Source organism: Suillus subaureus (assembly GCF_016647635.1).
Source record: "Suillus subaureus strain MN1 chromosome Unknown BJ212scaffold_69, whole genome shotgun sequence".
Lineage (NCBI taxonomy): Eukaryota > Fungi > Basidiomycota > Agaricomycetes > Boletales > Suillaceae > Suillus > Suillus subaureus.
Window position 1 is genome coordinate 46,552 of NW_024538625.1, and position 13,527 is coordinate 60,078.

The following is a 13,527-nucleotide window of genomic DNA, read 5'->3' on the forward strand; positions in this document are numbered from 1 at the left end:
GGTCCATGGAAGATGTGTTTGCACAGGAGGAGGGGGATACAATTAATGACATGCAGTTAGGAGTATCTAACCTGGTCATTGTACACTCTACTGGTGTTTACTCACACAGTGTATCATGGTGCCAGTGTCCTGGAGCTGAGAAGGCATGGCATCTCCATCTCATGAAAGCAAGGTTATTTCCTACCAGTATCACTCACCCTCGATCTGCTTTCACATTCAATGTCCTGGATAACTTCCTCATAGATGCTTTGGAGTGCAAGACTTCAGCCATGAGTTTCTATCAAAAGCTCTGTTGGTTCACAAACAATGCATTCCCTGATAAAATACCAGTGAGTAATTTTATATGATTGTGTGCCCTGCTGATAGGACAAAAAGGACTGATACTGTGAGCTTATGCAAGTGTCACATATATGGCAGGATTTGGTCAATGGAACAATCCCCTGGTCCAGGGGATTTAGCCCTTTATTGCCCAGCATGTCCACAACCTGGAATCAACTTGCCAACATCTTGGAGATATGACTATGAAAAGTAAGCTGACTCATAATTATTGCAGTAGTATATCACTCATTATTGGTCTGTGGTAGGTGGTTAGTTATATGCAGATATGTGGTTGATGGAAATTTCACAGCACAACATATGCATATGAAAATGAAAATTCTGGAAGACAATGTTTCCCTAGCAGATGGAAAGGGATACATGGTAACAGAGGGACCTTATCAAGCTCACATCCATGATTCTGTAGAAGAGAAAGAGGCAAGTGATGATTTTGAATGATTGATTACTCCTGACTTATAATATTTTTGAAGAAATCCACTTGCAGCAATCATTGGGCAGTGAATGCAACAAATATCCAAAGAAGCAACCTTAGAGCTACAGGGGTTGGGGCAACAGCATGTGCTAGGCATGGATGCTTTGTTCCTCACACAGTGGTGGACTTCCAAAAGGGAGAGTGGTCTGTGATTGTTTTGTTGTTTCAGACAATGAACTGACCCTGTAGTCAGGCACATGAACATGGACTATTCCATTTGCAATGCAGTTAAATATACACCCGAACATATTGGCAGTATGCTCATCATCTATGATGTTGCATGTCAGTGGAGTATTCACTTTGCTGAATGGGTAGACCAAAGCTATCATCTGTCCCTTCCCAAGGGGACCAAAATATTACCTGCAGTTGGCAAGTTTCATTTGAGCACACATAAGCTTCAATGCTTTCCTAGGTTCAGCCTGAATTTTATGACCAGAGCTGGGCATATTGATGGGGAAATATTGGAGATGCTCTGGGCTCCTTTCAACAAGATTTCCCCTACTGCAAGATCCATGTCTTTGGCTCACCAAAAGGAAGTTTTGGATGACCATATGCAGGATTCCAATTGGAAGAAGCTGGTTGGCATTGGCAAATCTAATTTATTCTGGTTTCTGTTACTTCACCTGACATAAACTTGGCAAAAGTATTGTCAAGCCCTACAGGGTGTTAGTGACACTCAGGGTCCATATGAGGAATTAACCAGATCACTCAACTTGGATGATGTTCAGGAGTGGAAAAAGGCAGCTGAAAAAGCAGCTCAGGACCATGGAGAGCTTCTTGACATCTATCAGCTTAAAATGGACAAAGGTAGGTCTTGTGTTGTGGACATTGATTTTGCCCTGATGGAAAATAATTTAAAGCACCCTCTATGGCTAAAATATGTCTCAGATTGACTGAAAATGAACTATCTGCTAATGGTAGGACTGGGTCTGTTGCATGGTTGATCGAGGGTATAAATATAGAAAATTCTCAGTAAGGTATTTTAACTTTGGGATTGGATTGACTTAAATTGTGTTACTAGAGATGCCTTGAGATTGTCTATAAGGCAGCTGCCCCAGGATTCAACTGCTTCTCAGAGGACCATGATAGAAGAAAGAAGGCAAAATCTCATGACATGGATTATTAAGTTCCATGAGGCTACAGAGGTCATGACTAATGGTATGGAATTGAAGGGAGATGAAGGAGCACCACTGGACAACCCTGAACTGTGCTGGAGGATGCTGACACATCCAATATGGAAGATCTAGAGGAAGAGGACATTTTGGACTTTGACAGTAATATTGATTCACCTGCAGAAGTCACCAAGATTTGGATGCCATCATGGGCAGCCTCTGGTCACATCATGGATAATGTCATCTTGGCATTAGGTCAAGAAGAACTCAAGCTTCAAAAGGGTCAAGCAAACAACTGCCTGGAAAAGCTTCATCAAGCCCTGGGTGATAGATCAGTTGTCTTTTGGGAGAAAATACACTCCAACAAATCAGTCCATCACCAGGGTACTAGATCTAAAAAGGAACTTCAAATGATAACTCTCCCCATCAACAGACATGCAAGAGGTTGCAGCTGGGCAAGAGCTGCAATGCTCTGCCTAGGGGCTAACTCTGATACTGTGGCAGTGTATCAACCCATAAAACCTCAAGACCTAGTAGTGAGCAAAACCCTCTTTCCAGACTTAGGTCCAATTCCTGTCTCTCTAACTCTACCTTAGGGTAGTCTACCTCTGTTTGTTTCTACATTGGACTTTGTCTGATATAGCCCCTATTCCTTCTGGACCTCTGGATATCCTGTCCTCCTGTCTTCCTGTTCTCTGGACCTCCTATCCTTCCATCCTGTTTCCCATAGAGATATTACCTTGGGGTCTCTCCACTTCCTGTGCAGTGGGAACTCCTCTGAGTATTTCCTGTACTCCTCTGGAACTCTCCCATGCTCCTCTGGAAGTCCTCCCACACTCCACCAGAGTGGCCAGTCTCTAGAAGTCCTTCAGACTTCATCTAAAATGAAGGGCACATACTCAGGTAAGGGGCACAGCATATGAGCTGAGGCCAAGCCCCTCTGAGTCAGTCTCTCTCTTCCTTGAGCATGGTTCTTAACAACTACTCTACTGTGAGGCTCATAAAAATTGTAGATGTGTCATGGCATTGATATGTGAACTTAAGGGGAAATTCCTATGTCCAGTTTGTTTTGTTCCACAAGATCAGCAGTCTGATCTTTGTACACACAAGCTGCCAATCTGAAGACATACTCCATACTGTGAGATCAATGTCTTCTGAGAAGGAAAAGGAGGATCACTTGAAGGCTTTCTTACTCCAAAATGTTCAGGTATGCCCTTTTTGCTGTAATGTCTATTAATACTGACAAACTTGCTGATTTAAGAATGTCTTCTCGAGAATTCTTCACACTGACATTCATCGTGCTCTTTCTTTTGACTGCCTGCATACACCAAGGAAGGATTATGGGGCAACCATCTGTGGAAGGAAGTAAAGTTTTGGATTGAGGATCTTGGGCAGGAAGCCACTGTCAAACTCAACAAATATGTATTGTGACTATAATATATTAATACTAGTGCTGACTTGCTGTTTTAGTTTTGATGCACTTCCACAATGGCCTAATGTGATGCATTTTTCCTCTGTCATTGCAGTGGATTTCACTGATGGTACTGCTCTTGGGGATCTGTTGAAGGTTTGTCTATACATCATAAATGATTTTAGGTACTAAAAAAATTTAGATGATTATCTTTGCAGCACAGGATATTCTTTCTTCATTCCACTGTAAACTGGGATACTTACTTCTTCGCTGCCTTCACTATTACATTGAGTTTGACATCTATGCCTTGTTCAAAGTCCACATGGAAGATACAATTGCAGCTGGAAGGTTGGTACTGCAAAAGTTCTCAGAAATTATGGATGCAAGTCACTATTTGTTCAGATGATGATTGTCTAACATTTTGCTAGGAATATATTGCTGAATTGCAGCCTGAAACATTAAAAAATTGGAACTTTCCAAAGAAGCATTTAATCTTGCATGTATTCAATGATATTTCAGCTAAAGGTGTGACCCACAACTACAGTACCAAGCCCAATGAAAAAATGCATGACTCTTTTTGAAAAATCTACCTTCAATGCACGAATTTCAAGAACATTGCTTCTCAGGTGAGTCACTTCTAACTATATTGTCATGCAGATTCAGCCTAATAATAGCTCTATTGTTGCAGATCCTGCACTATGATGAATGGCTTCTGACCTTGACGTCCATGTGCACTGAACTTGACAAACTTGACAAGTACAATCAAAGAGACTCTTGTGACCCCAAGACCAATGAAGCACTGGATGATGCTGGAAACCCCAAATCTACTACTGTCCATGCACATTTAGGTTTGAGGCAAGGCAATCACACCTTTCCAATATCATGCACTTGCATGGAGCTGATAGGGCCTTCACCGACTTTCGGATGAAGCTTAACAGCTTCCTGAACATTTTTCTACCACAAAATGATATTCCATTACCAGATAGAAGGCACATTCACCTGCATGTGGAGGACATGGTATGCTAATTTGCTTCAACCCAATTGATAATACTGATACATTTTTATCAGGTAACAGAGTTTTGGTTTTTGCAGATTCATTATGAATCAATAGTTGACTGGTGCCTGCACTGAGAGTTACTTTGGTGTAACCTGAAGTTCTACAGATCACTGAGGTATGACTGTGTCTTGGTGAATACTGCAGACAAGCTGTTTTTCACTCACTTCATGTATATGTTCAGCTGCTTGATTGGTGTCACTGATCCCCCTCCTGCCCTTATTCATCCCTATGGTATTAGTATGCCTAGTAGTTGTTGAAGGTGAGACAGCGAGCTCAGACTGTGGTGTGTGTGGGCCAAACCTCAATTATCCTCTGAGATCATTTCTGTCCAGTCAATCATTCAGGGAGCTGCTCTTGCCAGTGATCCTGAAACACCTGGCAATTACTTTGTCATCCACACTGTGGACAGTGACATATTTCTTCAAATCAAAGCTCTCCAGGCTCAAGCCACTCAACCATTGAGAAGCAGGCTATCCTCAGTATTACTAGTATGTCCTGGTCTCCTCATCCTTCATCTGCAACAAGCTTTTATTGATGTTGGCCCTTTACAGATGTCTAATAACTTGTACTATTAGTAGTAGTAGTGACTGCCCTAAAATGGAATATTGCCTGGGTCTCCATCCCACCTTTTGATGATGAAGAGCCACCTTTGGATTATGGTGATAACATACTGGATGTTGAGCCTCTTGAAGCCATTCAGCTGAAGCTCAATTCAGAGAAAGATTCTGCCATTATTGATTGGTTTTATGACCCACAGCTGCTGGTGGACATACCTGCAGTCAATGGTCCCTCATATTGTTATTGGCAGCTTACACTACCTGTTATGGCAAATTTATATTGTCTTGGGAGAACCCTATTGTCAGACCAACCTGATAGCAACACAAGCTATCTTTTTGATAAGAAATCTTTTTTTATTGTAAAAGTTTTTAATTTGGTAATTCCTGGAGGGCCGAAGTTTGAGCCATTGTATCATGACATGGATGCTTTTGACAAAGATTGGAACAAGTTCAATGATGTCAATAAAGTCATCATTCATCAACAAATCTATACCAAGTACAAGGTCACCTTCCCTCATCTCTATAACTCCCTCCCACACTCTGTTCACCTCTCTCCATATCATGCACCCAAGAATGTGTATATTCACACTGATGATCCCAGCCTACCTGCCTTCTATTTCGACCCACTCATTAATCCTATCTCCCTGCATGGCACTACTCCTAAGAATGCACTGCTTGTCTCTCATGAAGACTTGATTTTTGGTCTGAATGGCACCGACAATGACTTTGAGTTGCCTGATGATGTACAGCCATTCCTTGAAGACAAGCCTCTTGAAAACAACCTCACTGCTGATGGTATTGCTTTATGGTGGGTGCCTGAGCCTTATAATTAGTGCTCTGGTCACATGTGTTATGCACAGGACATACCTTTAGTGAAGAACTGGTATTTGGAGCACTGTCCTCCCAATCAGCCAGTCAAAGTTCATGTATTGTTACAGTCAACATATGCCCCTATTCATTTTCTCTTACCCTTACCTTGTATTATGTCATGTGCCGCATATCACCGCTGCTAGACTTATCTCTGACTTGTCTTATCTCTGGTTCACATTGTATTACACCATGATCGCTATCACCATCACTAGGTGATCTACTCTTGTTATCTCTGACTCATCTTCAATCCCATGTCTACCCTAAAGTACCTGTAGTTCACTATATATAGTCCACCTGGTACACTGTAGTTCTGCACTTAATCTTACTAGGTTTTACCTGGAACTTCCTTCACTTAAGACCTCCAATCTTAAGTTGTCTGAACATCAATATTCAAGTCAAGGACACTCTCCTTGCCTTGTCTTATGACCCTTGCATTTGCAAGGTCTTGAACCGACTCTAGCTGTTGCTCTTATTGAGCTGCTATTGTTGCAACTATCCTAGTTCATAACACATATCATACCAGAAGTTGCTCAAGTGCCTTGTCCTCAATGAGCTCAAGAGTCAACCTGAGAATATGATGACTCAAAAGAATCTCTTCCAGCAGTTGAAGGTAACAAAATTCTTCTAAACAACAAAGCTTGACTGGGTGGAAGTCAGTTTGCAAATGTGCAGACAAGGGTATGACATGCTTAACCTTCTCATTCACAGAAAGGTAAGCTTTCATAGAGACCATTGGGGTACATCAAAGCTAATTTTCATTTTCAGAACTTGAACTACTTGCATCTCGACAATAACATGAACTTGAAACCAGTGAAGATGCTTACTATGAAGGAGTGCAAAAAGTCTCGCTTTGGAAACACCTTCCACTTGTGCTGTGAGATTCTGTGTCTTACAAAGCTTGTCATTGATGCCCATGTTCAGTTCCGCCTTGGCAATGTTGATGCTTTCCAGCTTGCAAACACACTGCAGTATATCTTTGCACACATTTCTGTGAATGCAAGAGGGGAAAAGGAAGCTCCCCTCATAGTCTCCATAAGTTATTGGCCTGTATATTCTATTGTCTAGCTTCTGACTGGCCCCTTCAAAATCATGTAGGATGATGAGCAGCACTACCTTGCCAACTAACATCAATGTTCCAGTCTGATTGTAGTCAGTCTTAGGGTTGTAACCAGTCTATCATGAAAATTTCTTTTCAGTACTGTACTGGTGTTCTACTGGGCTTCTTTCATTCATCTATTTTGATTGATATAGCTCTGATGCTGTACATACTATTCTCACTCACACTGTCTATTTGAATGTGCCTGGCAAACTCTCTGGAGGTCTCTGTGCACCAAGTCTCTGCTCATGCCACAACTTCCCACCACTAGTATCATGCAAAACCAGAAACATTGCTGGAAGATTCCCTATACATTTTTGGAAAATCCCACCTGAAAGGTATGGAAATCCTCCAAATATAGTTGGAGGGCAGATGTGCACTGACAGGCCTTTGCACACTGTCATTTATCCTTCCTTTAGAATTTGTCCAGGCTGGGACAACAACTGCACTTATCACCAGCTATTGATGGACAGAGGATACTACTAGGCTGGGTGCATTGATATGCAAAGATGATACAACACTGGTACAGCTTGTGATGAAGGAGCTGACAGATTCACACAACATTGATATAAACTATCTACATAACCAGCTGATCGAATGCGAGGGATGGAGTTGGTCCCATGATTCATATATGATGAGTCAGCACCATGCACCCTCAAGTCTTCAATTAAATTGTCTCACTTGTATTCTTTTTTCAAGGTGCCCTTGCTTTCTTTGGACCAGGAAAGTTTGGAAATATTTATGCAAGCCTTGACAATCCTGCTGTGGGAGGTTATCTTCATTTCACTGACAAAGCCATCAGTGTACAGCATGCTTGGGTGGAGGCTGCATTGGATAGCACTTGGAGAGCCATTCACAAAATGCTTGTTTTTCCTGTTTTTGAATCCTACTGAGACAAGTTCTTCAAGAATTGGGGAGTAGATCCTGAATGGGTTGCACAGAGTGCATTGAAAGCACCTACCAATTGTCATGATGACATTATCAAATGAAGGGTGTGTGAAGCCAACTATATGTGTGACACAAGCTAACATAAACAAGCATATAGTACATCTAGTTACAGGAGCTGCAAAAGACACTGGGCACCCAAGATATCAAGATTGTTGACGACCAGAAGGAGTCTGTACTGGGTCACAAGCAGCTTGCTGACCTGAACATTCTGCAGAGTTCAAGAAGATCCCAGATGATGAGAAGCTGAATTTGTTCAAAGGCCTGCTCAAAGGTCTGCATATCCTCTTCTCAGTGACCTGCTATCAGATGCTAACTCTAGACAGAAATCAACAGCCTTACGAAGTGGTCAAACATTTCTGAGAATGTGTTCCTCAACATATACAAGGTCCTTGCCAAAGTACCAGATCCATATCCCCTGCTTGAAGCTGCTGTTGTGCATCTCACACATATACTTCACTTCTCCACACATTCACATGTGCACTGGACCAAACACTCAAAGCCACAGAGGCTCACACACTGGAGGCTGAAGTTACTCAATTGCATGGTGAGAACACTGGGTTTCAACAGTTGTCTAGCACTTTTGAAGTGTTCAAACACCACATTGAACAGCTGGATGTGTGTATGCACAAGCTTGTTATGCAGGAGTCCAAGATCAATGCTGTGTACAATGAACATATGCCTAATTATGTAGAGTGCTATGTGGTATGTTGTTGGTTTAGGTTGGTGTTTTGCAATTGCACAGTGCTGATGGAAGTTCAGGGAATGGGACTTGCAAATCAGGCAAACCTTTTTAATCACAGCCAGTGTCAGGGTGAGCTATGCTGCATTCCTTCCTCCACTCCCTTCTGTTTGCTTCATTGTTGTACCTTTTGTCTTGCACACTGACACTTCTACTCAGACCACAAGATTATTTCCCATCTTGCTGAAGCTGACATGATCATGGCTGACTTGGAACACACAAACAACAGGGTCACGACCATCAAGCAGTGACATGTAAGTTTTGTCAGCCTCAATCCCTTGTTCATCAATTTACTGTTTTTCTATACTATTTATTACACATCATTTTGCATGCATGCACCCCCAGTTACCACACAGCTGTCATACAGTGGCTCAAAAAAGTATCTGAATGTTTATGCATTTTCGAGTAATTGAATAATAGCAAGCCAGCACACAAGTGTGACATAAAGGCATAGGGATATGTCTGAAAGCCCTGCATCATGGCTAGAATCTGAGATATATAACGTGGGAATAAGACCATATATAGGCAAGATATGGTAATTCTAATTACATGACTCATTCGGACACTTTTTTGACTTTATATTCAAATCACAAAATCAAACCATTCACATATAATATCTTTACCTTCCTTGGCCTTCATCACTGCTACTACCCTCCTAGCCATACTTTATCACTTTCTGACACCCCTCCTCAGTAATTTTTTCTCACTCTACTGCAACTCTCTCCCATAGTTTAAATAGCCCCTTTGGATGATCTTGATAGGCAGCAAGTAGTCTTTTGAGTAATTCCAAGAGATATTCAATGGGATTGAGGCCTGGAGAATGTGCTGGCCAAGATAGAATATTGATATCATGGTCTTCACATTTTGTGGCCAACTTTGAGGTATGCTTGGGGTCATTATCTTGTTAGGGGATGATATCTTCTTTATTAATTCATGACTCTTGCATACTTTTGAATAGACACTCCTCTAGAATGGAGATTTACTGCTCTCCATTTATCCCTCCTTGCACCTCACAAAGAATCCCCACACCATTCCACCCCATGCAACTCCTACCATCATACTTCATCCTCCAAACTTTACTGTACTCTTGGCTTCTCTTTCTCCTGATGGTTCCCCTGCCCTTTTCCACACATATTCCTGGTCATCTGATCCTATTCTATTGATTTTTGTGTCATCTGACCAAATTACCTTCTTCCAGCCTTCCACAGTCCAATGTTAATGCTTTAATGCAAAGGCCCCTATAAGCTGCTGAGGAAAGAGGTATTTTTTTCTTTGTTACAGCCATAAGATTGGCTGCCTTATGGGTATTTCTGACTGTTTAACTGGGGATAGGAATGAGGATGATGAAATTTATGAACTTGGAGGCTTGGACAGCATTTAAAGCCTTGCTAGATAGAATCTAATGAACAATAACCCTTTTATTCTGTAGAGTATGCTTAGGAGGACATTCCATTTCATGATTTTCCTTCTCTAGCATGTTCTGCTTAGTGACTGCAGTCATGGTAGACTTGTCAAGACCAGTTGTAGAAGCAATTTGCTTAGTAGATAAACCAGGGGAGCAGAGAATAAGGATATTATCCTCTTAAGCAGAGGAGATGGGTTTCATGATGATTATGTCAAAGTTTATGATGTTATGTGGGTTTATATATTCAAAAATTATCAAAATAAGACCAAATTATTATTATGGCACCACTTCCATTAAGAATATTATGTGTGAATGGTTTGATTTTGTGATTTGAATATAAAGTCAAAAAAGTGTCCGAATGAGTCATGTAATTAGAATTACCATATCTTGCCTATATATGGTACAATTCCCACAATATATGTTTCAGAGTCTAGCCATGATATAGGGCTTTCAGACATATCCCTATGCCTTTATGTCACACTTGTGTGCTGGCTTGCTATTATCCAATTACTTGAAAATGCATAAACATTCAGACACTTTTTTGAGCCACTGTATACTCTATTCTATTGGGTTGGCATATGACCACCTCCCTTCATTGCTATGTGTACAATTTACCCTGCTATTTTCCTTCCTGTTACCACAACTTCTTTATCTGTTTTGCCCCTTTGAAATTCAATTGACATCAACTTCTTCCACAGGAAGCACTCTGTGGAGAGATCAAGACATTGCACACTGGCAGCAAAAGCAGCGAGTTGTATGTCTGTTTCTCATCTTTCATTCTGCTTCTCCCTCTGCCCGCTCTTTCTGAGTATTTTTGCTTGTCTATGTGCTCTTAATTCAACTGATGTGCATATATTTAAACACTATTGGATCTCTAACATTTTGTCTCTCAGAGCTTGAGTCCAAGTGCACAAGACTTGAAGGCACCATTGATATTGCATGAAGCGCCACAGCATGATCAGAGGAGTGGATTTTAGAGAAAGTGGCTTTTGTTTTGAGCCCAGCAATACATGATTGATTGACAGGAACAATAGATATTCCACATGCTCACAAAGCAAATGCTGCTCCCACAGAAGTAGATGCTCCGACAACAGAATTAATAACATACACAGACTATGATGAGCTGTGAAGTGAGAACTGGAGGTTCTGAAGGTACACCTTTCCCTCATGTGTCATTCTCATCATGTCAACCCCATGATAGTATGTTGAATTTGCAGGTCTCAACCTGGATGATGATTGGTCAAGTCCTGACAAAGACAAAGACAAGGACCACATGTATCTGCCAAATCCAAATGTGGACAAGGCAACTGTACAGCATGTCAAGAGTCCCAAGGTGCTCCTTGTGACAAGAATAAATGGGAAGAGTTGACTCAATTTAGGGAGTATTTACTGTTAATTTTGGCCTCTACATTATGCTTCATTTAAACTTTTTGTTTCACAGATCCTTCACAGATCACTTGAAGCTTTTCTCAAAAGCACACAGGATGACCTTGCTGACACACACAGAACTTGCCAAGTAACAAGTCCTATGTGAGAAACTTGAGACAGATCTACTTGCTCTGAACACCAACAGCAGAAGCAGGCCAAGAGAGGAGGGCAGGGAGAGTGGAGAGAGTAGGATTTTGGGGCTGGAGCTCAAGCTCAGCTTATGGACCAAGGTGTGTCTACATTTGATTCTGGCAGTCAATACAATTGATACTGCAGGACATAGCAGGCCCAAGCACCACATGCTCAACACCAATACCATTCACATCATCCACCAATATATTGGTCCTTCCTGTTGTGACCAGCCAGTGGGATTGTTTCCAGCAATGGAACACAGAGCTTGAGGAAGTTGGTGCCAGGTGTCTCATTTGCATTCATGTCCACCTCTTGTGTTATCACTCACCACACCTGACATTAATTCATCCCCAGGAGCTCTGCAAACACTACCACACCATCTCTGAACTCCACACCAAAGTCAGATATCTCCAATCTGATAACCTCAAGCTCTGCAAGAAAGTCTATTGCATGCAATCATATCATGAACAAGGCTCTTGAATAACAATGCAACTATTTGGAGTAAATGGAGGTCAAGCATGAAATTGAAAGCTGAGATAGGACCACCGGTGTTGTTGATGCAATCCTCACTTGTGACCATCTCTTTCCTCTTATCAAAATCCATTTGAAGTACTGGCAGGTGCACTTTTTAAGCAGAGCAAAGATCTACTAGACCATGACATTCATCCTATCCATATAGCAGATAGCTTTGACCAGGCCTGTGCTGTTGCCTGCAAGAAGCTTGGCAGCATCTCAGATTATGTCAACTGCACTCATCTTTATGTACAAGCCATGCTGGTCAACCATGCAGAGTTAGTTTTGTAGCTAAATAGATTACAAGCAAGCGAGAAGTATTTTGTATTGAAGAGTCATAGTGTCTCAAGGATTTGATGGCCATATGAATGCTGTCTAGGGCCATGTGGAGTGTCACCAGTAGCATGGGAATTGTCACCAGTATTATGCAGGCTGCTGGAAAATAGCAGTCAAAAGGAGCACAGTCCATACCCTCAATCTGTTTTATCCATGGCTGTACATTAAATTCAAGAATTTTTGCAATCATGACATGTGGATCAATACAAACTGGTTATAAATTGCAACTAAATGACAAAACATAAGGTCATGGTACTAAAGGTTAGCAGTACATATCCTCTAGTCCCCTTTGAGGGCAACATATAACCAGATGAGTCCACCTGTCACAGACATTGTCTGCACTAAAGGCCAGTGGGTCCTGTCAGCTGACCTATCATGATCACCAATATCAATGGAGTGGTCACTTTGTGGAGACAAAATGTTATTTAATTTGTGGGCAATTTTTTGGATGAAGTATTTGTCTGTGATTTAATGGAGGATTAGATGTGGATAAGTTCTGTGCCAGACTTCATTCCTTGGCTAGCTTGGAAGGTAAAAAACTTCTTTCAAACCTCCAATCATGTCTGCAAACTCTGCACAGCAATTTTCTTGACACATTCCTACTAACAAAGCTCAGATGGTTACTACTTGACCTCCCTGCCCAACACATAATATCCCAATGTGTGACTCCTGCATTCTAGGAGACATAAAATGTATGGGATTAAGGGAGAGACTGTGCTACAGCTGTATAGAAGCAGGGGGCTGCTACACCTTGATAAGTGAGCGTGACTTCAATTCTACCTCATAGCAACCTGCCAATCCACCCTCACTCTTCACAGTCTATTCAGACTCAGAATCTGACTCTGATACAGAGACTGCTATAGTTGGATCAATCAAACGCTAATAGGATCCTGACTCCAATTCAGATGCTGAGGCATTTGAAGCTATCCCAAGAACAAAGATCAGACTTGAGGATGTGAAGGAGATTGAAGGGATAGCAGGAGAATTGAGCTTGGCAGGTGATAAGAAAAAAAAATCTATAGGTGTTGCAAAAATTCAACCCAAGATTTGAGACATGTCCACATCATCAGTTACATCCCTCATCACATCTTTAACTACTGCTCAAAGATTTTTTA

General features: G+C 41.5%; 5 protein-coding genes across 5 annotated transcripts; all 5 read left to right on the forward strand.

Annotated features, from left to right (window-relative positions):
- Window positions 1-50: 50 nt before the first annotated feature.
- Window positions 51-347, forward strand: BJ212DRAFT_1285260 (uncharacterized protein; the record flags this gene model as incomplete). Its single annotated transcript, XM_041331878.1, has 1 exon — window positions 51-347. The coding sequence occupies one exon, from the start codon at window positions 51-53 to the stop codon at window positions 345-347; it is 297 nt and encodes a 98-aa protein (XP_041186498.1).
- A 107-nt stretch (window positions 348-454) lies between these two features.
- Window positions 455-1,218, forward strand: BJ212DRAFT_1245414 (uncharacterized protein; the record flags this gene model as incomplete). The annotated part of the gene is made up of 4 exons (XM_041329650.1): window positions 455-528; window positions 585-738; window positions 807-952; window positions 1,002-1,218. Coding segments are annotated over 4 exons (591 nt in total), but the record flags the coding sequence as incomplete, so codon positions are not given.
- Window positions 1,219-1,664: 446 nt separating this feature from the next.
- On the forward strand, window positions 1,665-2,055 carry BJ212DRAFT_1285254 (uncharacterized protein; the record flags this gene model as incomplete). Its single annotated transcript, XM_041331877.1, has 2 exons — window positions 1,665-1,780; window positions 1,830-2,055. Coding segments are annotated over 2 exons (342 nt in total), but the record flags the coding sequence as incomplete, so codon positions are not given.
- A 2,561-nt stretch (window positions 2,056-4,616) lies between these two features.
- BJ212DRAFT_1449927 (uncharacterized protein) lies at window positions 4,617-6,031 on the forward strand (the record flags this gene model as incomplete). Its single annotated transcript, XM_041338776.1, has 4 exons — window positions 4,617-4,647; window positions 5,111-5,757; window positions 5,806-5,882; window positions 5,959-6,031. The coding sequence occupies 4 exons, from the start codon at window positions 4,617-4,619 to the stop codon at window positions 6,029-6,031; spliced, it is 828 nt and encodes a 275-aa protein (XP_041186501.1).
- A 5,087-nt stretch (window positions 6,032-11,118) lies between these two features.
- On the forward strand, window positions 11,119-12,047 carry BJ212DRAFT_1304639 (uncharacterized protein; the record flags this gene model as incomplete). The annotated part of the gene is made up of 6 exons (XM_041333649.1): window positions 11,119-11,155; window positions 11,221-11,336; window positions 11,445-11,533; window positions 11,577-11,661; window positions 11,708-11,847; window positions 11,918-12,047. 6 exons carry the CDS (start codon window positions 11,119-11,121, stop codon window positions 12,045-12,047), a joined length of 597 nt encoding a protein of 198 aa, XP_041186502.1.
- Between the last annotated feature and the right edge of the window lie 1,480 nt (window positions 12,048-13,527).